The sequence below is a fragment of the Nannobrachium achirus genome (genome assembly GCF_963921795.1).
Source record: "Nannobrachium achirus genome assembly, chromosome: 7".
In the NCBI taxonomy this organism is placed as follows: Eukaryota; Metazoa; Chordata; class Actinopteri; order Myctophiformes; family Myctophidae; genus Nannobrachium; species Nannobrachium achirus.
This window is the reverse complement of record NC_137816.1, coordinates 38,303,465-38,328,633: the sequence shown is the minus strand read 5'-3', so window position 1 is coordinate 38,328,633 and position 25,169 is coordinate 38,303,465. Positions and strand designations below refer to the sequence as shown.

Genomic DNA, 25,169 nt, shown 5'->3' with positions numbered 1-25,169 from the left:
GGGCCATTTGGTTACATTTGTTGGGGCTTTGGTCTAGCGGGTCCTTTACAGCAGTTGTCCTCAAACGTTTTCATGTCAAGGACCACTAAATTGAAATGTAAACACTAATATGTGACCTCCATCTGAAAATGATTTTTTTTGGGTCTATTTTTCAAATATCCATGTATTATAGCGTTGTTGTCTGGTGGAAACCTCGTATCTCCAAGTTTTTAATGTGTACGTTCTTTCGCAAAGTAAAGCCCTGCTTCATTATACAAGGCAGTCGCACAAAAGTAGTGAAAACAGCAGATCTACAAGCACACAACGCCTCGTGGTGCGAGGCGTTGTGTGCTTGTAGATCGGCTGTTTTCACTAGTTTAAATCAATTTTAAAATGATGAATGCTAAACGAATGGTTTTGGACATACTAGTGGTTAAAGTGATTCCCAGACCTCACTTTGAGAACCACTGGTTTACGGTGTCTGACTTCTGTGCTCCCTCAGATGCTGAATGAACGTCACGTGATGGTGCGCATCGGTGGCGGATGGGAGACCTTTATAGGTTACCTGCAGAAACACGACCCCTGTCGAGGAGCGGCGCTGGTAAGGCCTGAAGTCCGGGTGTGTCGGACCAAGGCCAAGACACCGAACATGAAGGACATGTCGCCTGATGGTTATATGGTGGTCGGTGCTCATTACCGTGGGAAGAAGTAATAGACTCTGAAAACTACTCTCTCGCTCGTTTCCTGCTATGGGAGACCGAGGTGAACATTCCACTGTTCAGACCACAAGTGCTTCAGGACAGTGATTTAACATATTTCATATTCTATTAAAGGACCACTTCACCCATTTTCAGCCTATCTTCTTATAAATGGTCCTTACTAGTTCTCATTATAAGATTTCTGTATACTCAGTCTGTGTGTCAGAGTATGGTGTGGACTTTGGACAGTTCTGAAACATCCCTACTGCTTATGTTATTTTAAATACAAAAATAATGGCTTCTAAGAGAAAGACTGTAGATCAGATGGTCTTCCACGGGGGTCCGGGACCCCTAGGGGGTCCTCAGAGTTACTACATGGGGGCCGCCAAATCTTTGTGTGATAGGATAATTCTTTTAAATTAACAACTTGAACCCTCACATCCACATTCCGAGGAGAACATTAGCCAAAAATAGCAGATCTGCAAGCTTTCAACGTCTTGTGCTGACTCTGAGAGGTGTTGAGAGCTTGTAGATCGACTATTTTCGCCAAATACTGTAGGTTTGGTGTAGAGGTAAAAAAGAGCAGACCAAGTACATAGTGAAAGGTCACGTTTACAAAATATCTACGATTTAAGAGGTTAAATGAAAATACACATTAACATGAATCCAACATAGACTGATGACAGTGCTGTTAAAGTCTATGAAATCGATGAAAATCTGTATCACACATTTATTAGTTACAATATGTAGAGGGGGTCCCTGCTTCATCTCTCTCTCAGCTAAGGGGTCCTTGGCCTGAAAACATTGAAGACCCCTGCTGTAGATTCTATTCTATTCAGGTTTTTGAACTGTCCATAGCCCACCAATTAGATTAGACGCAGAATGAAAATGGTGCCATCTTACGATGAGCAGCATTCGTGAGGACCAAATATATGAAGCTAAGGTTGAAAATGGCTGAAGTGCTCCTTTACGCTGGACATTGTATTCTTCTTCTGAAGATGAAAAGACACCAAATATTATTATTTTACAAACTTTTGTCCCAGTGTTTATGACAGGACTTGGATGAGATAAATATATGTATACCTAGCTGCCTATACACTACAAACTGTACCAATGTTTCTAGGGTGATTTCTGATGTCAAAGTACTTATTAAAGGTATAGCTAGGTATGAGTTGCTAGTATGTACAGATATGGGTTTAAACTTGGTACTTAAAAGTACTGTATGATGTGAAAATGTATTATGTAGGGGACTTTACATGAACTCTAGAAGATATACTTGATATAGGCCCTAGATTGAAATGATTTATATTCTGAATGCTAAAGCTTCATAATGGTTTATGGATTAGAAGTGTGGACCTTACAAGGAAGAAAAACATGTTTTACTCTGAGAGTGTACTGCATATACCGTTATACAGTATACTATACCATCATATTTTTTTAATGATTTTAATGAATAAAACATACGTTGATTCTTATAATTCTGACATGAACTGACTTAACTTGATGATTATTTCACAAAAAACTAATTGTAGCCATAGAAATGTTTTTTCTTTTTCATTCGTTTTTACTTTTTGCATTTGTTTTATATGTTTTTAGTGGGTTTGCTGGTTTAGTTTATTTTTTTTAAAAGGCTTAGTTTTAGTTTTGTTTTTATTATTGTCCCCCAGCAGGATGGTCTAATCCTATTGCAGGCTGGTGACTGGAAAGAGGCTGCTATTACATCTACAGTGCATAGATACACAGAAGCCACACAAAGCCAGGTCTTTCCTCTAGATGGCACCGTGTACTAGCTGATACAAAGCAGTTCATGTCAATATGCTTTTCAGTGGAATTTTGGTCATTTCAATTCTTACCTGCCTACCATAAGCTGTCCTGTAACACCTGGTAAATATTATATCATGAACCTTTGAAGTTGTCTCTGCTAATAGCTGCGGGACAAATCAACTAGAACAACACATTTATTGATGCAGTCCCATTAGAATAGTAATTGCATTTTTTTATTTCCATAAAATAAATCAATTTAAAAATGGACGCCATCGTTTTGATAGATTGAAAGAAACTAACTGCAATGATCTCATGCAAGACAATAATGTCTTTCTTTTTTTTCTTCTTACCCCACCCCCACCCTGCACACAACATCCTCAGTGAATTGAACCAGTATAAATGACATATAAAACAATAACTGTGCTACTTAAAGAAGTGCCACTTTTAAAAGGTGGCATTGTACAGGGCAGGCCATCAAGGACATTTCCAAGGTCCCCGCGGAAAACTGATTGTTGCCATTTTAGATGCTTTCTTCTTTTTCCTTTTTTTGCATACATGAATACATTGTGCTGACTTATTTCTTTTCTTTCTCTCATGTACAATATAGCACGACACCGTCATATGACAGAGTAGAATGCCCTGTCGTATGATGCTGTCACATGCCGGGAATAGCAGATCTACAAGATTGGCTGTTTCTGGCCCACGGCACCATCGTACGACAAAGTATAAATCGGGCTTGAGTTAAGCACATTCTTGACATGTCCAGCTGTCTTTTTGTGCTACTGTACCAAGATTATGGTGTTCCAACCAGTCATACAAAAATGATTTTGATGCTATATTAACACATTTGGCTGGGGACCCCACACCAGAGACAGCCAGGGGTCCCTGGGCCCCGCTTTGGGACCCACTGGTTTAAAACAGTTACTTTGATTAAAAGGTTCAGTTGAAACTTGACCAAGGTCTGCAGTGGTGGAACACAATTATTTTGATACAGCAATTATTTTGACACAACCAATGTGCACAAATTTAGATGTGTGCTGTTGACCTTATTCAAACGGTGGCCATTTTGCTCTTGCCATGGGGCGGACACCCCATGGCGAGGCACCCACCCCCAGGGGCATCACAAGGGGGGGGGGAGTGGGACTGAGTTACTAGGGCCCAAGGTGGAGGGGCCTTCATTATTTTATACTTTAACTATTGAAAAATAGCAGATCTACAAGCTCGCAGCGTGGCCAGCTTTTGAAAAGTCGTGAAATGTGTGCAAATCTTTGAATATATATGTCTTTTTTAAGCGAACATTTGTAACTCAAATTTTGCTTGTGGGGGGTCCCTGGAACTAAATATTTTGAGATGGGGGTCCGTAGCCAAATACATATCATTTTGGGGGTCCTTCACATGAAATGGTTTGAGCACCACTGACATAGAAACATAGGTTTTTCAAAAAACCTTAGAAGGATTTGAAATATTTGAAAGACTTGCACAAATGTTCACGATTTTTCAAAAATAGCAGATCTACAAGCTCGCAAGTGAGCTTGTATATCTGCTATTTTTCAATAGTTAAAGCACAAAATAATGCGTAATAACGTATTCCCAGTCTAAATGGGTTAAACCCTCTCCCCCTATGAAGAACATTCATGGGGGGCAGTGAATCCTTGTACCCAGGGCCCAGAATTTGGTGCGACACCCCTGCACCCACCCCCAAGAAAATGGCTGCCGTAGGATATATGATCAATTGTGCTTCAGTCATACATAATTAATGCATGTTTCATTTATCAAGATTTACCCTGTAGATAAACATTACTCTCTACTTCCTATTGAGTAATATTTAAGTACCTATTACTTTGGGGGTCATTTATCCATTGTATATAGAAACCCACAGAATTATATTTTGTGAGCGGCACATATTATGCAGAAATACATTATCAATTACATATCAATTTATGGCCTAGCTGCTGGCACACATTTTCACATCATGTACTGTATAAGCCTAGACCGACTTACCCCAATCCATAACAATCTTTGTACAACAAATACAACAGAATCCCTACACTGTAAAATGTGAATCATCACTTTTCCTCCAATCTGTCACTTATACTCTCTTTCACATATATTCATTCGGGAACAGACTTTGTTAAATGAAAATGCCTCTTTTAGCATTGACGTTGAGGTCATATGATGGAATGATAACACACGGCATTGCTTACATAAATGGTAATACTTTTCTTCCTATACGTTCTTTAACACAGATAATGACATATTTCATGACTGGATCTTGAATGAAAAATTAACATTTAAAATAACTTCATTACACATTTATATACTGTATGTCGTATGGCTCTATAGTGATTTTCTGGTTAAAAGTGTCCAGAATCTTTAGTAAAACAATGCAGCACTCTTTATTTAAGTCACCTCAGAGCAATGACCTTTTCTCCTGTGCTTGTGCCATATTTCGTGAACAGAAATACTTTCCCCAGCATGTTACAGCATGTTACCCATGCCAAACCTTATCTTTGTACAAATTCTAGTCCACTTACAGTATTCATTAAATACTTTGCCATAGGTTCTAAGGGTATCTTTCTTTAATGTTTAACTGCTCTTTCTAGTCTAGTTTTATATCCAAGTCATTACTATTTTGAAATAGGCTATGTAATCATTTTTCATGCTACATAAATGTGTAAATTGTTATAAATGTTGATTGCTCATAAATGGGCCATGAAATACGTCCTGAACCCCTTATGAATCCTTTCGATAAAAATACAAAGATATAGAACACTCCCCATATGACGTGGTGGCCAACAGGCCTGTGCTGAATCTGCTTTCATCTTTCCCATCTTTACATACAGGTAGTTGAATTAGAAGTCATTGTGTTGGCAAAAGGACAGCACTGTGACTGACATTTCAGAATGTACCCTCAATTCTTGTTTTTAGTGGGATGTTTGAAGTTGTATAGTGGATCAAAAATAAATAAATACATAAATAAATATCAATTGAACAACTAAAATCCTGGCAAAATCCAAGGTCAAATTATGATGTAATGAATCATTTTGTTCATCATAACCTTGAAATTAAAAGTTTCCCTTGCACGTTTATAATATGCTTGGCCACAGACAACACTAGGCTTTTGATATATGGTGTCACAGCTTGACCAGCAGTTCTTATATTTCATTGCTTTCTGTTACTTGCCAATGTATTCCCTTCATTCAGCATGGTATACATTACCCACACAATACCTTTCATTTACTGAATGCATATCATACAATGGCAGTGATGCATTATTCTTTACTGTTGTTGTTGCATCCGTGATGCAGTGGAGCTTAACCACTTAAGTCCTATATACTTTGTCATACGGAAAATAGTGAAAATGGATGATCTACAAGCTCAGAATGCATCGTATGACTATGTGTGGTGAGCTTGTAGATCTGCTATTTTAGCTATTTCTGAAATATTTTTGCCAATTTACTGTCACACGTTTCACAATTCTTGCCTCTAATGATATGCCCAAAATAAAGACGCCAGGTTGAAAGTGGTTAATTCTGCCAACATCTTCATAGACCCATACTGTCTGCCATTGTTACCCCTAAACAAATAAACAAAACATTCTTTTTCAAGATCTACTTTATACAAACAATGACCTGAATCTACGTAGAGATGCATTTTGTACATACTGAATCTTTTAAGAAGCATCAGAAAGTTTGCTCTTCAAAGCAAATGTTGTTCTGTATATTTTACTTACTGTTCCACCCCTATTTCAATATTGTGCTCTTGGCCGTATATGCAAGTGGCTCTCAAAGTGAGGTCCAGGGACCTCAGGGGTCCTTGATGACGTTCCAAATGGTGCCCGTACAGGGCTGGAACTCAAGAGTATACTGTACAAATGGAACCAAACAGTCCATTTGGTTCCATGTGTAGACTCTCATAGTTATGGGTGTTCCTTTAAATCAGGGGTCTTCAACGTTTTCAGGCAAAGGACCCCTTAGTTGAGAGACAGATGAAGCAGGGACCCCCACAACCTTTCCAAAGATTCCATATAGTTTTATCGTTTGACCGCACGATCATCAGTGTATTTTGAGTTCATGTCAATTTGTGTTTTCAGATATTTAACCACTTGAACCGTCAATACTAAATTAACTTGACCTACACCTTCACTCTGTACTTAGTCTGCTCCTTTTCCCCTCTACACCAAACCTCTTTGCCGAAAATAGCCGATCTACAAGCTAACAATGCCTCTCAGCGCGAGGAGTTGTGAGCTTGAAGATCTGCTATTTTTGGCTAAGGTTCTCCGAATATGGACACTAGTGTTAAAGTTGTTTATAAAAAGGATTGGAAGATTTGGAGGATCCCCTGTAGTAACTCTGAGGACCCCCTAGGGGGTCCTGGACCCCCTGTTGAAGACCCCTGCTTTAAATTAAAATGTTTGAGAACCACTGCTCTTCTGCAAGGAGCAGGTATTAGGTTTAAAGTCTCTCTCCAGGAGTTAATGCTTGATATCAGTATGTGCGGTACTTTGAAGATTAACAATGGGCACATAATGCCAGCGTATTTCTTTTTTTTTCTTCTCCATTGCAAACAATAACAAACACAGCACAGATCACTTGACTAAAAGAGGAATGCAGACAGGAGATGCTCTGGCCTGTTGTCTTAGCTTGTTTGTTTGTTTGTTTGTTTTGCTTTGAGGATATGGTTTTGCTCTTGATTCACCTAGAGAAACTGGGAGGGTGTCCCAATGTGTGTGTGTGTGTGTGTGTGTGTGTGTGTGTGTGTGTGTGTGTGTGTGTGTGTGTGTGTGTGTGTGTGTGTGTGTGTGTGTGTGTGTGTGTGTGCAATCGTGTGTTTTTTATTCTTTGTGTGAATATGTGCATGTGACATTATGCATTTAAGAGAGCACCATTTTAAGACAAACCCCCTTTGAGAGAAAACAGTCACCTTTAGGCTGCCATTAAGTCGGCATCAAACATTTGAACAAGGAAAATGTCTAGTTTGTGCTATGAGAGCCATGCCTCGGCAACCTCTAAGTGTAATTCTTTGTGTCCCTGCTCATCCTTCGTGGACGTCAGGAGAGGGTGTGTGAAGTTTATCATTGCTTTACTCCTTCTCGCACAACTCAGGCACACTGAACACTGGAAGGGTTGGCAACGCAGAGGGCGGTGTGAGACGGTGTTTTTTTCGACAAAGACTGTTTCACAGTCAAAGAGACGAGGGTAGAAGAGTGTGTTTTTTTTGTGCGTTCCGTGATGTAAGTCACACGAAACGAACGACGCCTCTGCGGTCCAACTCACACGGTTCCGTTCTCCTGCCTGGGCTTGTGGGGCGTTGTGCGAGTGGGCGTGCTCAGGGAGGGAGCCAAGGTGCAGAGGAAGCCGGCGAGCAAGGTGAGGCCGAGGCCGCCCCAGGCACAGAACATGGACCAACCATAGCCATGGCTAATGTCCTCTGGCAGGCCGTACATGTAGCGCGGGTAGCGGGACAGCTCAAAGTTGATGCCCGCCACACATGTGCAGAGGGAGATGATGCAGCATGTCCCTATATGCCAGGAGGACAGACAACAGGTACTTTAGAAAGTTTGATGTTTGAATTTATAAATAGATGCCACTGTATACACATCCTACTGTCCTCTATGTACTGTAGGTCCTACTGTTCTGTATATAAGTCCTACTGTACTAAATGCTCACAGTCATGATTACAATGAACCTCACCATCAACCCTATTCTCACACACGGTATAGTTTCAGTTTAGCTCATTTATTTTGGTCCTTTTAAGACAAACAATTATAGGCCCAGTACAGTACATATAGCACCTTAAAATGGTCCAAAAAGCAAATGCAAATGCAAAATCAAATATCAAAACAGAACAATGAACATAGTTTCGTAATTTGATTTGATAAATACGTTTACTAATCCAAGAGAGAAAAGAACAAACAAGAAAACATCAAAAAGGAAATAGAAATGTCACACACGCACGCACACGCACGCACGCACGCACGCACGCACACACACACACACACACACACACACACACACACACACACACACACACACAGACACACACACACACACACACACACACACACACACACACACACACACACACACACACGCACTATTCAGCGTAATGCGAGAATGTGCTCTCACAGTACCTCCCATGAGGAAGAGTAGTCCCGCTACATACTGCATGAGGTCATGCTGCTGGCAGCATCCCAGCACTCCAATGATCCAGCCAAAGAGAATAATGGACACGGCCATGCCCACAAAACCAGCCGTCATCCTGCGTAGATCTGCAAGCAGAGAACAAGATTATTCAAGAGGTTTGGAGCACTAGTAGTCCCCTGAAGACCGATGTCGATCTGGCTTTGTTTGGAGGGGAATAGGGATGCATGATTAATCGGTCCATCATTTCGGTATCAGCGAAATCGGCCATAAAAATGCATTATCGGTATCGAACCAATATCAAAATAAAATATTGGTTTAGCCGAAATTTTGTTTTATAATATTTACATTTGAATGTGAAGCTGGAATTGCCCTTTGTAATGATGAAGGCTAAAGATTAAATCAGGGTTTTCTGGGAAAGCTTTTAAACTCAGATTTTCTTAAATAGAAATATTACATTTAGATATTTTCAGTGTCATATCTGTTGATAGCGATTCCGATAAGATATATATTGCATCATAATATAATAATGTAATACATATCGGTATCGGAATCTGTATCGACATATATGAGCTTGTAAAATATCGGTTAACGGTTATCAGCCATAATTTCATGATCGTGCATCTCTAGATGGAATACATTCAAACATGATAACAAAGAACTGTGAGACGTGAGACAGACAGACAGACAGGCAGAAACAGACTCACAGTACACTCTCAGATGTTAAATTAGCATTAAGGCATTTTACTGTGTGAGGAATGAGACGGATAGGAATCTGAGGATAAACCAAGCCGATACAAGAAGCGACAGATTGATTGGAGCAGACTATAAGAGTCTATCCTATTCAGACAAGCTCTCCAGGAAGACAGACAGGAAGGCTCAGACTTACGGAGTGCATGCCACTCATCCTGTCGTATAGTCTTTGTAATGTTGACAGGTAGATTCCGTGGGAGGATGGAGGAAGTGTAGTGATACTTGACTGGCGTGCATCTTTGAATTAATCCTACAGTAGCAAGGGAAAGATGGAGAAAGTAGTTATGATAAAAACAAGACTAAAACGGCCTCAAAGTCCCACTAGCAGGCAGAGCCCCCGCTGCTTAAAGGAGTAGTTCACCCAAAGAATTACTTATTTTCTTTCAATTACACAATTACCTTGAAGCCTTGAATTGACGCTGATTGTTTTGTTTTGTCGCATTCCTAAGACAATAATTTGACCAATGCCGAAGAGTCTCCGATGACCCGGTCATCAAATGATTGGCTTAGGGAATGCGACAAAAAACTAAAAAGGTCTCTAAAGAGGGGACAGTGTTTTTTCAATTACTTTTGCCATTACTTGCTCCAGCAGAGCATGCAAGTACTACTTTCGGTGAGTCTGATAATACCAGAAAACATAGTCAGTAGATGTTATTCAATATAAACCCTTGCTTCAAAACTTCAAAAGATGAATACTCCAAACATAATACAAAAAAAACACAACATTGAAGGCAGTGCGGTTATAACAGAAAGGTTAGTGCGCAATCTGCCCATACCACATGGGCACAATGCTCTGATCAGTGAGTCGGGGACCTTTCCTGTCTCTCTCGTCTCCACTGTAACTGTCAATAAAGCCAAAAAAGGAAAGAAAAGGCAAAGAGATAAAAAATAAACATAATTTATTCCGTCTGCCTTGTAATGAATGATTAATAATGAGTGTAACAATAATATTAATAACTATTATTATTATTATTGCTTATTGACTGAAGGGTGCATTGCACAAAACATGACAATTAAATACATTTCTCAAATGAAACAATAAGATTCTGGAAGGCCAGCTATAGGAACCCCCATGATTACACCCAACCAGGCCAAATCGGTTTGAACAGGCTGAGCTCAACATGTGCAGGGGCGATTTTTGTCTAGTTTTCAGATGAATCCACACTTTAAAGTGTCTCTATAGAAGGTGGTGTAGTAGGCAGTGGTAGACTGTCTCTCTTCAGCGTGCTGTGCCTTTTAGGCTGCAGAGTTGGTGTTGAGGTCGTCACAGATGTGCACTCTCAGTGCTTAATCACTGGCATTGCAGTGGAAATGGTCAGTGAGTTCAGGTTCCTCGGGGTACTGTACACATTAGGAAAAGTCAGGTGGGACACTCACACCACGGATGTGAGGGAAAAAGCTCAACAGTGGCTACTATATACAGGTTTTGTAACCTGAAGATGTTTGGAGTGGACCCCTGTATCCTCAGGCTGTAGTACAACATAGCTCCATTAAAAGCATTCAGGCTGTGCCACTTTGTGGTATGGAAACTGCACTGCCTGCAACAGAAGAACCACGGCGGGTGGTGAGGTTGGCATAGTGCAGGGTTCCCCAATTAGTTTTCCCCAAGGGACGAATTATGTCTAGGGTACCAAGCCGAGGGCCTCAACATTGCAGGGGGCGACGGTGGCGTTCCCGCTACTCCAGTGACAGTTCAGATATCGTCGTTGTCGGGTGAAAATCTTGTATGTCCAAAACCGTTCGTTTTGCATTTATCATTTTAAAAATGATTTAAACTAGTGAAAACAGCTGATCTACAAGCACACAACGCCTCGCACCGCGAGGCGTTGTGTGCTTGTAGATCTGCTGTTTTCACTACTTTTGTGCGACGGCCTTGTTTGATGAAGCAGAGCTTTGCTTTGCGAAAGAACGTACACATTTTGAGATACAGGTTTTCCACCCGACAATGACGATATACTAGTGTTGTTGCTGCTCTTATGCCACCATTATTACTGGGGTTGGTGGGGGCCAGACAGTAGCCCCCCGTGGGCCGCAAATGGCCTGCGGGCCACCTATTGGGGAACCCTGGCATAGCGCATAAAGGGAGGTGAGCTTCCCTCCAGGAGCTGTACGAGAAGCGTTGTGTAGTCAAAGCTCACTGTATCATGAAGAACATGCACCACATCAGCCAAAAACTGTTCACACACCTACAACTACTGTGGCCAGGCAAAGAGGCCTACTGTAGTATCAAAGGCAAGACCACCTAGTAAGAGATAAGCGACCGTCAGGTCGCAGCGTGATTTTAGGCCAAAATGTGTAGGAGCAGTCCAAAAATGTGTTTGAAAAAATCGGGCTGAAAATCTGTAGGAGCAGTGTCCAAAAATGTTTTTGAAAAAATTGGCCTGATGGTGGCGCTGTATGGGACAGATCCATGTTGATGCAATGAGTGTAGACATACTGTGTAGCGATTTGCGTGATTTTAGGGCAAAATCTGTAGGAGTAGTGTCCAAAAATGTGTTTTAAAAAATCGGCCTGAAGGTGGCGCTAAATGGGAAAGATCCATGTTGATGACTTGAGTGTAGAGCAAGTGTTTACAGATTTGCGTGATTTTAGGGAGAAATTTGTAGGAGCAGTGTCCAAAAATGTGTTTGAAAAATCGGCCTGATGGTGGCGCTATATGGGACAGATCCATGTTGATGACATGAGTGTAGACATACTGTGTAGCGATTTGTGTGATTTTAGGGCCAAATCTGTAGGAGTAGTGTCCAAAAATGTGTTTTAAAAAATCAGCCTGAAGGTGGTGCTAAATGGGACAGATCCATGTTGATGAGATGAGTGTAGACATACTGTGTACCGATTAACGTGATTTTAGGGCAAAAATTTTAGGAGCAGTGTCCAAAAATGTGTTTTGCAAGAATCAGCCTCATGGTGGCGCTAGAAGAGGGCCATGTGAGAATTGATGGATGGGAGGTTGTGGTTTGGCAGGCAAGGAGTGTGTGTGCAAAATTTGGCATGGATCGGGGCAACGGTTTGGTAGTTTTTTAGCTTTTTGGCGGGGGTCCCTGGGGGTCCCTGGAGCTGCGGGGGTCCCTGGAAGGGTGGAGGTTGTGGATTGGCAGACAAGGAGTGTGTGTGAAAAAGTAGAGCAACGCGGTGAGCAGGCGATGTTGGGGCGTTATTTGGTAGTTTTTTAGCTTTTTGGCGGGGGTCCCTGGGGGTCCCTGGAGCTGCGGGAGTCCCTGGAAGGGTGGAGGTTGTGGATTGGCAGACAAGGAGTGTGTGTGGAAAATTTCACATGGATAGGGGCAACGATGGCGGAGATATGAGTAGGGCAAAAGTGTGACGTGACGTGACGCGACAGACAGAGGGACGGACGGACGGACAGACAGACAGCCGGTGGAGGTTTTGGTAGTAAGTGCGACCGTCAATCAGAATGTTGAAAAAGGCCTGATCACTGCCTGTCACCAGACTGGCCTGTTAACTGGAACACTTTCCCTGAAACTGACTGTTTCACCTTATGTTTAAAGGGATATTTCACTTTCAAACATGTACAGGGTCATTTTAACTCCAGAAAGTGGCTTGATTCAGTATTTACATTTAGATATTTGATATTCATTTTATCAGACACGCCCCCTTCCTATACAAACCCATTGTAAATTCAAACTCCATTTTAATAAATCGATAACACCGGTCCTTGGTTCTGGTGACTCATACTGCCCTCCTAATAGGTGAGGGGACAGTGTTTTGTCAATTACTTTTTCCATTACTAGCTCCAGCAGAGCGTGCAAGTACTACTTTCAGTGCCGTCTGTTTCTGGTCGACAGTACAAAGGCAGGGCCTTCTTCAGCTTATGATGGAGCAGCGTTCTCTGTGACGTCACCACCAACAAGTGCGACCTGATATAAATAACAAATCGCAAGTTTGCACCTCGACATAGTGGCAACTTGCCCACCCACATACATACATACAGACAGCCCTCATCACTGATCACAGTACTTGCGAGCTCTGCTGGCAACCAAGTACCGTATTTTCCGGACTATAAGGCGCCTTATATATGGATCATTCATTGACATTGACATTCCGTTTAGCACAGCTCCATCTGTTGGATGCATAACGCAACGGTAGCGTCTATTATGTGCGCCTTATAGTCAGGTGCGCCTTATATATGAAAACAGTTTGAAAATAGACCATTCATTGACAGTGCGCCTTATAGTCAGGTGCGCCTTATAGTCCAGAAAATACTGTAGGCCATACATGTGGCCATGAGTGCACAAGGTGCAAGTTGGCACCTCGACAGAGTGCAGACTAGTTTATTTATGAGCGGTGCAAACCGCTCGTATACATTTCACTTTGTGTTAGCCAAAAATCTGCCCAATCATGGGCCATTCTGTCTGTGACGTCAGTTACTCTCCAATACATGGAGATCCAAATATTAGCCAAAACAATTAGCACGGATCTCCATGTCCGGGTGCAAAGTCCCACCAACCCCACATCCTGAACTTGTGATGATGGGTAAAATTTTAATCACAGTCCATTTTAACACTACATGCAAATTCAGGGGCTGTGGGATATGGACAGCCCCAAATATACTCAATAGCTATACAATATATGACTTATTTTAAATTACACAGACATCTAGTGTTGTGTTTATAGAGAAATATAGACAATAGACATAACAGTTGCTTCCCCACTGAAACTCGCCCGTAGGGCAAACTGAAAGCAAACTCCGCCCGCCCAAATGTTTTATTTACTTGCCACGGGCAGTCGGGCAACGGTTAGTGTCAACCTCTGCCGGGTCCCATGCAGGCAGCACCCTGCTGACACCAGCCCAAGATAGACGAGTCCTTAAAATCGACCCCAACTAACTAACTAACTAACTAACCTCACCCTAAAGGGCGATGTAGCGCCAATTCTTGGCCATCTGGCCAGTGATGTATATCGGACCAGTTACCCATATATGGAGACCCCTGGTACCCATATATGGAGATCCACGCTGTGAGAGCCCAAACATACTCAGTTATTCGTTATGTGAAAGTCCTATGATGTCTATGACATCTGACATCATACCATTTTATGCCCATACATGGAGATTCCTGTCTGTAGAATCAGCCGTTAGTGTGGTATGTGGCCGAAGTGGACTCCATATATGGGCATTCCCATATGAAGTCCTGTTAGATATGGGCTTAATATTGATGACATCAGGGAACTCCATATACGGGCATAAAAGGGATTCTGTTACTGTGACATGACAGTGAAACCAGAGCGTGATGTCAGAGCGGCAAACCCATTCTGTTAAGAGTGGTTCCCCTGACATCCCAGTGACATCAGAGCTTGATGTCAGAGCGACAAACCCATAGAACCACAGTGTCAGGCGTGACAGACAGACAGAGATACATACGGACAAGCTGTGACCGTTCACATGCTAAACTGCGACCTGCGGTTGCAACTAACGGCAAACAAAACCTTATACAGTCCGACCAGGCCTCTAGTCTGACATCATACACAAACACAACAACAAAATATTGCCATGCGTGCCTCACAACACTGATTTGCGCAGGCACCCTTGCAGTTATTGAATGAAATAGTTGATCTACAAGCTCACAAGTGCGATTTATTTACCAGTAAGACTCCCTAATCGGGAGATAAGCGACCGTAGGTCGCTTATCTCCACAAATAGGGCAAACATTTGTTTTTCCAAAATCTTCCTGATCCATGTTGATGACATGAGTGTAGACATGCTGTGTAGTGATTTTCGTGATTTTAGGGCAAAATCTGTAGGAGCAGTGTCCAAAAATGTGTTTTTAAAAATCAGCCTGAAGGTGGCGCTATATGGGACAGATTCATGTTGATGGGATGAGTGTAGACATACTGTGTAGCGATTTGCGTGATTTTAGGGCAAAAACTGTAGGAGCAGTGTCCAAAAATGTGTTTTAAAAATCGGCCTGAAGGTGGCGCTAGGAGAAGAGGGCCATGTGAGAAATGAGGGGTGGGGTCTCCGCGTTGCCTTGGCGGACGAATAGGTACCGGCCCCGGCTCTCCCGGACGCTCCTAGCCCGAGTTACGGCATTTTATGTGAGCTGCAGTGGAGGGGGTCCTCCACTGGGGGCGCCACCACTTTTGCATACGTTCTGGAGCACCAGGAGTGGGTGGTCCCCAGGAATTCCCCGTGAGCAGCCCCGTTGGGGTGGTCATTTGGTCATTTTTGCACATTTGGTCATTTTTTACACCTGGGGGTCCCCCAGGGACCTGGGGGTCCCTGAAGCTCCGGGGGTCCTTGGAGGTTGTAGTTTGGCAGGTAAGGAGTGTGTGTGCAAAATTTGGCATGGATGGGGGCAACGGTTGTGGAGATATGAGCAGGGCAAAAGTGTGACGGAGAGACAGACAGACAGACAGACAGACAGACAGACAGCCGGTGGAGGTTTCTGTAGTAAATGCGACCTACGGTCGCAATGATTATAAAAGGTTAATTAATGGAAAATGTATAAGAAAAACATTTCCATTTCTTTACACCATTAAAACTGTGATGTGACACTAAAGATCTTGATTATTGATTCTTTCTCTTGACCCTCTGCATTGTAAAGCCCATCATGTTACGCTGATGAACAGTCCTTCTGAAGTCAACAACCATCTCTTTTGTTTAGTTTACATGAGGCTGTTGTCATTGTATGATGTTTCATCATTGTTGCTGATGAGGCACACTACTATTGAGATTCGACAGAGCAGTTGTGGGTCAATAGTGTGAACAACAGTGGACTGAGCATGCAGCCTTGGAGGGTGCCAGTGCTCAGTGTTATGGTGGCTATTATATACAGTATGTGATATAAAACCAACAACAAAGAACTTTCAACTTTTACCTCAATGGCTGGCAGTTACTGTAACATTCAGCATAATTGGAAAACAAGCTTGAGAAATAATGACTAAAGGATTTCTTTTTTTTCTCTTAAATATTCACCAGTCAAAAGTAAATATACTAGCTTGAGATAAACTGATAAATTAGAAAGGAAGTCACACTGGAGCAACTCGTACTAAAAGGAAGTAAGCCTTTTGTTTTTATTAAGATGAAAAGTACACTGGAATGGGACAATGTTTCAGTGTATAGTATGTTACATCTTCATCAGGCCCATTGTCTTGCTCCTGTGATGCACCAGACCTGCCATTCATTTTCCATACATATGTGAGCAACTAAAAGACAGCACATGTGAGCAACCAGTTTGTACCTTTTGGAAAGTCCACTACTCTTGAATCCTTTGAGCATACAGCCTTCACATCAATCAGATTTTAGATTTTCCTAGAGCAGTGAAACGGTTCCATAAATAAACTAGAAGCAGTGCTCTTCCGAGCACAGGTCTCCACCAGGAAGCCATTTTGTTCTGAAAATGTGATTTTCAAAAGTTGACCTACTGGTGGTGCTATAACAGGCCAATGTGAAAAAGGTGGCATTTGTTCTTTGACTTAGTGGGAATGTGTGTGCAAAGTTTCACACAAATTCTACACTACGTTCATGATTTGAGGCATTTTGTTCAAAACGGACCAATCCTTCAAACTTTGGAAGGAAATTTTAGCCAATCAGGATGGAATATGAAAAAGCAAAGATATCCATCTTGATCACATGACTATAGAGATCATGTGTAGCAAGTTGTGTGAAATTTTGATAGAATCTGAAGGAGTTATATAAAAAATCAAACCTCGGTTCGAAGTGGAGCGGTGAATTTGAGCAGCTGTACCCTATGTGAGTGAGTGAGTGAGTGTAAACTGTGCCTGTGAGTGAGTGGTGAGTGTGCCTGGCCTGCACAAAACAGCGCCCCTCCTTTAACTAGTGTGTTGTGTGTGGCCACTCAAGGTATTGCCAGGCTACGGACATGGCCAGCCAGCCACCCAGCCACCCAGCCAGCCACCCACCCACCAACATACCCACGGACATACCTGTCTATTGGGAGCGCTTTCACCGCTCCAAAAATGGTTTTACGCAAGTCAGCCTCCTGGTGGTGCTATATAATGCAAATGTGAGAAATGCAGGGCAAAGGTTTATCTTTAGCCTGTAGGGACTGTGCATACAATGTTTTACAGTGATCGTGGAGTTATAGAAAAAAAACACAAATCAGGCTGATTTTACCATTTTTAAGTGACATGTCTTCTTCGGCCTAGTGAGAATATGCGTGCAAAAAAAACACTCTGTGTTCATGATTTGAGGCATTTTGTTCAAAATGGAGCAGTTCTGCAAACTTTGGAAGGCAATCTTAGCCAATCAGGATGGATTATGAAAAAAATCGGAAATACCCATTTTGTTTAATGACTATCAGACTAGGTTTGATAGTCTACTCTAGGTCAAAGAACAAATGCCACCTTTTTCACATTGGCCTGTTATAGCGCCACCAGTAGGTCAACTTTTGCAAATCACATTTTTAGAACAAAATGGCTACCTGGTGGGAGACCTGTGCTCGGAAGAGCACTGCTTCTAGTTTATTTATGGAACCGTTTCACTGCTCTTGGAAAATCGAAAATCTGATTGATGTGAAGGCTGTATGCTCAAAGGATTCAAGAGTAGTGGAATTTCCCAAAGGTTCAAACTGGTTGCTCACATGGAAAATGAATGGCAGGTCTGGTGCATCACGATTTGCGTGATTTTTGGACAATATGTGTAGCGGTACTATCCAAAAGCTTCGTTGCCATCATGGCAACGGCGCCAGAGATTAGCTGTACACAGACAGAAGGAGAGGACACACGGACACACATGGACAGGGTGCAAAACATGCCTTTCGGCTGGTGGAGACAATTAGGATAATCATTGCTGTATTGTTTAGTTACATGAGCTCTTTAGTAACAGAAGATAAATTAACAGTTGTGTTACACATTTCATCCAATCAGGAGCAAGAAACCCTCAAAGATCATTCTTCAGGCCTGTCCATATACTCTCTCTGACCACCGAACCTTTTGTCGGAAAGGTCTGGTTCAACTACAAAATGACGCCACTCGCAACTTCTGTAAAGCATTACCCCGAATTAGAGTTCGGAAAGCTGCATGTTGGAAAGTCTTAACTTTTCAGTGGTCGGAGACAGTATGGACAGGCCTTTTTCCAATTTTGTATGCTCATTCATTTGTTTAATCACTTCCAATTTCCCTTGTTTATCCTTTATCCTTCATGAGTCATGAGTTCGGATTGGATGAAATTGGTATCCTGACCTAATAATGTATTCTCTGTTTACTAAACAGAGCCATCTCTCTAGCTGTAAACAGAAAATGAATTATGGGGAGACCTCTGTTATTGAACTAACACTAGCAATGATTGCTATGGGAATATAGAACCCAATGAAGGCCTTCATGGGCGAAACATTATTTGTTTGTTGAATAAAGCATTACTGTGTGCTGACATTTCCTTTCTTTACTTATTTTTTATATATATTGTTTTTTTGGTCCAGCACTGGTTGTTTCAAGAACTGGGTGAATGTGATATATTTTATATGCACACACACGCACACGCACACTCACTCACACACACACACACACACACACACACACACACACACACACACACACACACACACACACAGTATAAAACTATTACAAAGCTTTCTTGACCTTACTGCACTGAGCATACTTGAGGCTCCAAAAATATGACATAAGTTTTGATGATAAAATGATTTCAATTGAAAATGAAAGTGGTGCTCAAAGAGTTGATAAATAAGGACACATTCATGTCACAGTTAGAGTATTGTTAGGCCTACTAATGTAGGAAGGTGTGAGGGTATCTGTGCTGCTAAACAGCTAGCTTATGTATTTATTATGGTACTTAATTGCGCCCATATTTTAACTCTAATTAACGCAAATAATGTCGAAGCTGCCCTCCTACTGCCATACATGCTATTATCAGTATGGTCTATGGTGGTATCATGGTGATTGAATAAATAGGCTAATTGTTATCATGACAAAATAAAGAGGCCTCAGTAGCTCAAAATTCGCACCAAATATATGTTTATCGATAATTGTACCTGAATATGTCCCATTTCCCCCCGTGACATTTAGTCATGAGCCACAAACAAACGCAATTGAGCCTGTGACTGTTGCAAACATCGCTTCATATGACATACAATTGATTTTCCAGAGAAGAATGCCACTCTCCTTGGCATGAGTGAGTGAGCAACGGAATAGGCTCGCTCAGCACCACGGACAGCGAAAACCAAAAAGAAAAAAAGAAAAAAAGATAATGAGCCATGTCTAATGCTTGCTTGTGACATTCATTGTTACACATTCTCAGTCTCACTGTCACAGATGATTGATAAGATCAATAGATCATTAATCTATGAACAGAGTGTCGGCCTGTATCGTCATGTAGGTTATATAGCTACGTTTGCAGACCCTTTAACCATATGCTAGGTCTGAACTCATTCTAGACCACCGCGGCCTCACGCATCCTGTAGGCTAGCTCTGGTCCATAGCGTTAGTGGAGTTCTCCCTAACGCTATGTCACCGATGAGCCGTTGCGCACCAGATTCGCTACTCACCAAAACAAAGACGGTTTTAGGGAGTTGAAAGCCTACTATCCTTGGTGGCAACACTATGAGACCCACACCTCACGTCTAAAATACACTTTTTAGCCAGAAAAGAAAATATTCCACCAGAAGGCAAAATCTGGTCAATGGAGTTTTCTATTGACAAGATCTGTAGAGGGCGCTGTAAAGCAGCTAAAACCTCCGGTGAAATATTTTCTTTTCTGTCCAAAAAGTGTATTTTAGACGTGAGGTGTTGCCACTAAGTAGAGTAGGCGTTCAACATCTTAGAACCGTCTTTGATTTGGTGAGTAGCGAACGCGTATTTTTTATTTTGACTACAGACGAGAGGCTGAGCAGCCTGGGCTACCACGGCTGTGAGCGTAAGGGCTCAACGGTGACGCAGAGCTATAGCTACAAGACAGGCTTCACATCATATGTTTACCTTTGTAGATCAGGTCCTCGGTCTCCAGGTCGAATCCCTCCCGGTGACACTTTCTCCAGAGCCCAGAGACGGTGGAGTTAAACTGGCGGCTGCAGTGGGACTCCATGGTCGACGCTGCCGCGGCCAGAAAGTGTCGCTTCCCCCTGACGAGAGGTGCTGCTGCCCCAGCATTCAGGCCATGATTGCTGCCTCCTCTCCTCGCTATGGTCTTTGGAGGCATCTGAAGGGGAAGGTTATGGTTTGAAATGTAGATGTAGCCGGGATCGTTCCGCTTGTTGGCATAGTTCTTGCACCGCTCTCGGTGTCTCCTCGCGTCGGTCTCGTACCAATAGTCGGTGCATATCGCCATGGCGAGCAGCCCCAAAGCACAGAGCGCTAGGAAGAGTCCCGTGCTGGTTAAAATTTTCATAGCGGCCATCTTCCCCAGCACTCGATGGATGGAGAGTCCAGTAAACAGTCGAGAGAACGTTCCTCCTCGGCGGCCGTGGTGGTGGTCCGTGGTGCTGGTACCCCGTGAAATAAATCACGACGGCACTCACAGCCTCACGCAGGTCTGCTGTGAAACTGAACGCATCATGATCGAAGGCCAGCGTTGCCTCGACTGGACGCCGCGGTCTATTGTTGTGGTGGCCAGCAGATGTAATGTTTTCCTACCATCTGTTATGGTACAGCGAGGAGCAGAGTGGTGCTGAGGAGAGAGTGGATGGATGGTAACCGATGCTGTCAGCTGCAGTTACGCGCTCTCTCCGCCAGGTTGTTTTTCTTCTCTTATGGTCCTGTTTACCAAGCACTGGGTCGGGACCCAGACAGATTTTTATGGGTCCCTTTGTTTTATCCTTCATTTTTATTAATCAAATATATTTTCAAAAAACATTCCCCAAAAAAAGCAAACATTTACAAGAATTAAAACAAAATTCAAAGATTCTTTTTCAGTAATTTCATGAAGAAATCAAAGAAGAATCTATAAGACATTCCATAAATTAGAAAACAAATGTTTTTAAGAAGTAGCGAAAATACATCACTACATCACTAAATACAAGTCACTACATCAAATATATACACATTAGCTAGTTAATATATTATTAGTTTATTATTTTAGAAATAAAACATTAATTAGCTCCGTCTCTCTCTCTCTCTCACACACACACACACACACACACACACACACACACACACACACACACACACACACACACACACACACACACACACACACACACACACACAATGTGACATTGTTTCAGCTGTCTTTAAAGCATGGTTCTCAAAGTGGGGTCCAGGGACCCCCAGGAGTCCTTGGGGGGGTTCCCAGGGCCAGTGGGTTCCCCGGTAACATGAGTTAATATAGCATCAAAATCAGTTGAACCACTATACTGTAACCCTACCTATGATGAAGTTACATGGAACAGTAAATCAGTTGAACCACTATACTGTAACCCTACCTATGATGAAGTTACATGGAACAGTAACAACAGGATTTACTGAACATTCAGTGCTATGAAAGAACAAACCCACATAAGATATTGCGATTTATGATGGACATAATTAAATGCATCCTGCAAAGTATGAAAGTCTTAGGAACTGAGTTGCTGATAATTAATAGCCTTCTCTGGGAACAGCGGGATTATCAACCTTTTTGCTTATGGACTTAGAGCTGCTGAAAAACCGTGCATACTGGTACCAAACCTACTGTATATTGAAAGATGTGATCGTGCTCATTTGTACATTGACAAAAGTATAAATTGAGTGGTTAGCTCTAGTCTTCATTTGTAATGGTTTGCTGTCATTTTGTGTTGTGCCTTCTTTTGTATGTTGTTCCTGAATGTCACAAGTCAATGACTGAGGCAGTGAGGCCCAACTAATACTTCCGTGGTGTCGCTCATGGAAAACACAAGCTACAAGCTCAGAAAGCGTTGCAAATGCGACACGTTGTGAGCTTGTAGGTCTGCCATTTTCGGCGCGCGACACTGTCGTGTGTACGGAGCATAAATTAAGCTTTAGGGAAGGCAACCCGCAGGGGAGTCGTTATGGCAACAGGAGCTTGCCAAACAGACTGTGTTGGAATTGGACAAGTATGAGCGCACAATCAATACCCCCCTCCCTTGTCTCCCATCTGACATTTTAGGCACAGAACCCTTGCTGCAGAAAATATGCTTATGGCGCAGTTTGTGTTCAGCAGGTGCAATTCTTCACTTGGGATTCCAATCCTGACCACCTCTCTCCTTACATGATCCTTGCAGTAGGTATCAAGGGAGATGTTTACCCAGTTGTTATGCTGTTCATTGTGGCTGCCCTATAGCTGAATGGGTAGAGACTAGGTGGCGTGGGAAACAGAAGGTCCCAGGTTTGATTCCTGACCCCGGCTATGTCGAGGTGTCAATGCGCAAGATATACTGCAGATACCGCATACAGTATGGAATATACGTATTACGTATATATGAAAAAGGTGTTTATAACACGCATTGTCACATGACTCCCAAGATATAGCCTAACGGTTTACCTAATTTGGTCAAATAAAACAAAGTGTCATAGACATGCTTCAATCTATAGAATTTGGAATTTTGTAAAATGGGTCTCTCCCACAACTTTGGAAGATGATTATGCCCAACATTACATGTACACACGTGTAGCATGCGAGTTTGAGTGATTGATAACATACATCTCTTTATGCATTCAACATCAGACACCCTCACCCAAAAGCAACCCTACCATGGCTATCAGACAAGGACAAATCTGTTAGCCTGATCCACTCTGAGAGTGGGTGGGGTCTATGGGCTGGAAACCAGGCTACAAATCTGTTGTAGTTCTAACTGTATTTCTATGATAGTTAAGGTGGACAAACAGACAGACTTGGTCTTTTGTCTGTCAACTGCTTTTAGTCCGAGCGTTTCATGCAAAAATCGTGCACTTTATGAAAGAAGCATGAAATTTGGCAGTTAGAACATGTCATATGGAACATTTTTGTCTTGGGAAACTTGTGGGAGCCAATCAAAGTTGGGCTCTCATAGATGCAAGCATTTGTTTTGCACAAAAAACATTCCTTTACGAGAAACGGCCGCCACAAAACTGTGCAAAGTGATGACTCATCACTAAACCATAGTTTTATGGGGTCTGAGGAATGTTTTTCCTGCAAAACAAATGTTTGCATTGGATTCAGAATCCCGAAAAATACCTACGGTAGTTTGACCCCTTACATGCTACTTAAAGCATATTTATTTTTTATATTATTTTACTCTATAGTAAAGTCTGAGAGCCCAACTTTGAATGGCTCCCACAAGTTTCCCCAAGACAAAGCTGCGATGTCCCTATAGCCAAAAATGTTCCATATGGCATGTTCTAACTGTGTGCCACATTTCATGCTTCTTTCATGAATGCACGATTCCATCAAAATACTGCCCGAAACGCCTGGACTATTTAATGGGGGAGAATGGAATTAGGGTCATAAGTTCTGTGGTAATGCATTCACACAAATATTAAATAACTGTCACTTACGGATTGGTAAGAATATTTGGGGAGTGTTGGCCTGCAAAATTCCCTGCGAACACAGACAGGGGAACATATCTCAGTCCCAGGCCGGCCTTCTGCCTGGCGGAGATAATACCAAATATCAATCGCGATATACAGTAGTTCTAAATACTGTAGTGTAGATACGAGATGTAACAGGAATGACAATGTTGTACATGATAGATTACAGACCAGAACATCCTTCACACAATTCGTATGAAGACATTTCCTTTAAGACATTTTCCTCTGAAAATTCTGGGTCGTCTTACAAATTATCATGCATCGTTTTATTTCCATTAAGCAAAAAACATTATGGAAAGTTGCATTTGTAAAACAAGTAGTGTACCGGAATGAAACAACAGTTACAACACATTTATAATTTCCTTTTTTCAAAAATAAATACTATTATCTTAATTTATATTCAATTAAGCAGAGCTTAATAGTATATAAATTATTAGGCACAGAGTCATGGTGATCAAATCACAAGCTGGATATGTCAATCGTATTGCATGTGGGCAGTAAAAAGAGGCACACTTTGCTGTACAGCATACACAAATATAACAGACTGCACCAAGCATACCATAAGGTTTTTTGGCACTAGTTTCATGTCAAGGTAGTGTAATGGAGTGGTGATGATCATAACTAATACTTTCAGTATATTTCATGTTGCTCGTCCAATCGTTTTAAATAAATAGACAACACACACACATACAAAAGGATGCGCAACACTGTGCTATATACTGTGGACAAACAGTTAATCTAAAGCAAAATGTTGCTTAATTTCTCAGAAAACTCCTATACAGGCCTATACAGAACTAAAAACACCCTTTTGTCTCGAGCAACTACATTATACTTATGTGCAAAACAATGATTGTCTGGTCAACGTCAGTTCAGTAACAAATTCCCTTGATATTCTAAATCTGGCACATTTTCTAGCGTCCATATATACAGTATTTCCTGTCAGTAGATGAACTGAACATACTGAGTATTGTTGAGAGAAAGCTGGTATTGTGATTGAAGACAGCCATCCTTTAAAGTGCCATTCTTATTGCCATCTCCTTTTTCCTTTTGATGTTGTTGGTGAAGGTGGTTGGATTGATTTGGTGTCAAAGAAGCATGACTGTTTTGGTCTCCTATATTTTCCAATGTGCTGCAGTAGGGACATCACACTTATTGCAGGGAAGGGAAGGACAAGCAGATGTGAGGGGCTTTAGTGTGAGGGGCTTCTGCAGTGTTGAGTTTTAGTCTGTATCATCCAGGGGCGTCACAAGGGGGGGGGGGAAGTGGGACTGAGTTACTAGGGCCCAAGGTGGAGGGGCCTTGATTATTTTATAATTCAGCTATTAAAAAAATAACAGATAGACAAGCTTACAGCACGGCACCGAGTGCCGTGCTGCAAGCTTGTAGATCTGCTATTTTT

The 25,169-nt window shown here is 42.0% G+C and overlaps 2 protein-coding genes across 2 annotated transcripts in view; one reads left to right on the top strand and one right to left on the bottom strand.

The window, feature by feature from the left end:
- gas2b (growth arrest-specific 2b) overlaps positions 1-691 on the top strand; it is a gene marked incomplete at its 3' end in the record, with an annotated part of 21,000 nt that extends 20,309 nt beyond the window's left edge. The window contains exon 9 of the mRNA XM_080730212.1: positions 482-691. Within this exon, the coding sequence (XP_080586338.1) occupies positions 482-691 (210 nt within the window). The remainder of the gene's footprint in view (positions 1-481) is intronic.
- Positions 692-7,713: 7,022 nt separating this feature from the next.
- Positions 7,714-20,663, bottom strand: tmem276b (transmembrane protein 276b; the record flags this gene model as incomplete). Its single annotated transcript, XM_080729738.1, has 4 exons — positions 7,714-7,961; positions 8,575-8,712; positions 9,474-9,587; positions 20,246-20,663. 4 exons carry the CDS (start codon positions 20,661-20,663, stop codon positions 7,714-7,716), a joined length of 918 nt encoding a protein of 305 aa, XP_080585864.1.
- Between the last annotated feature and the right edge of the window lie 4,506 nt (positions 20,664-25,169).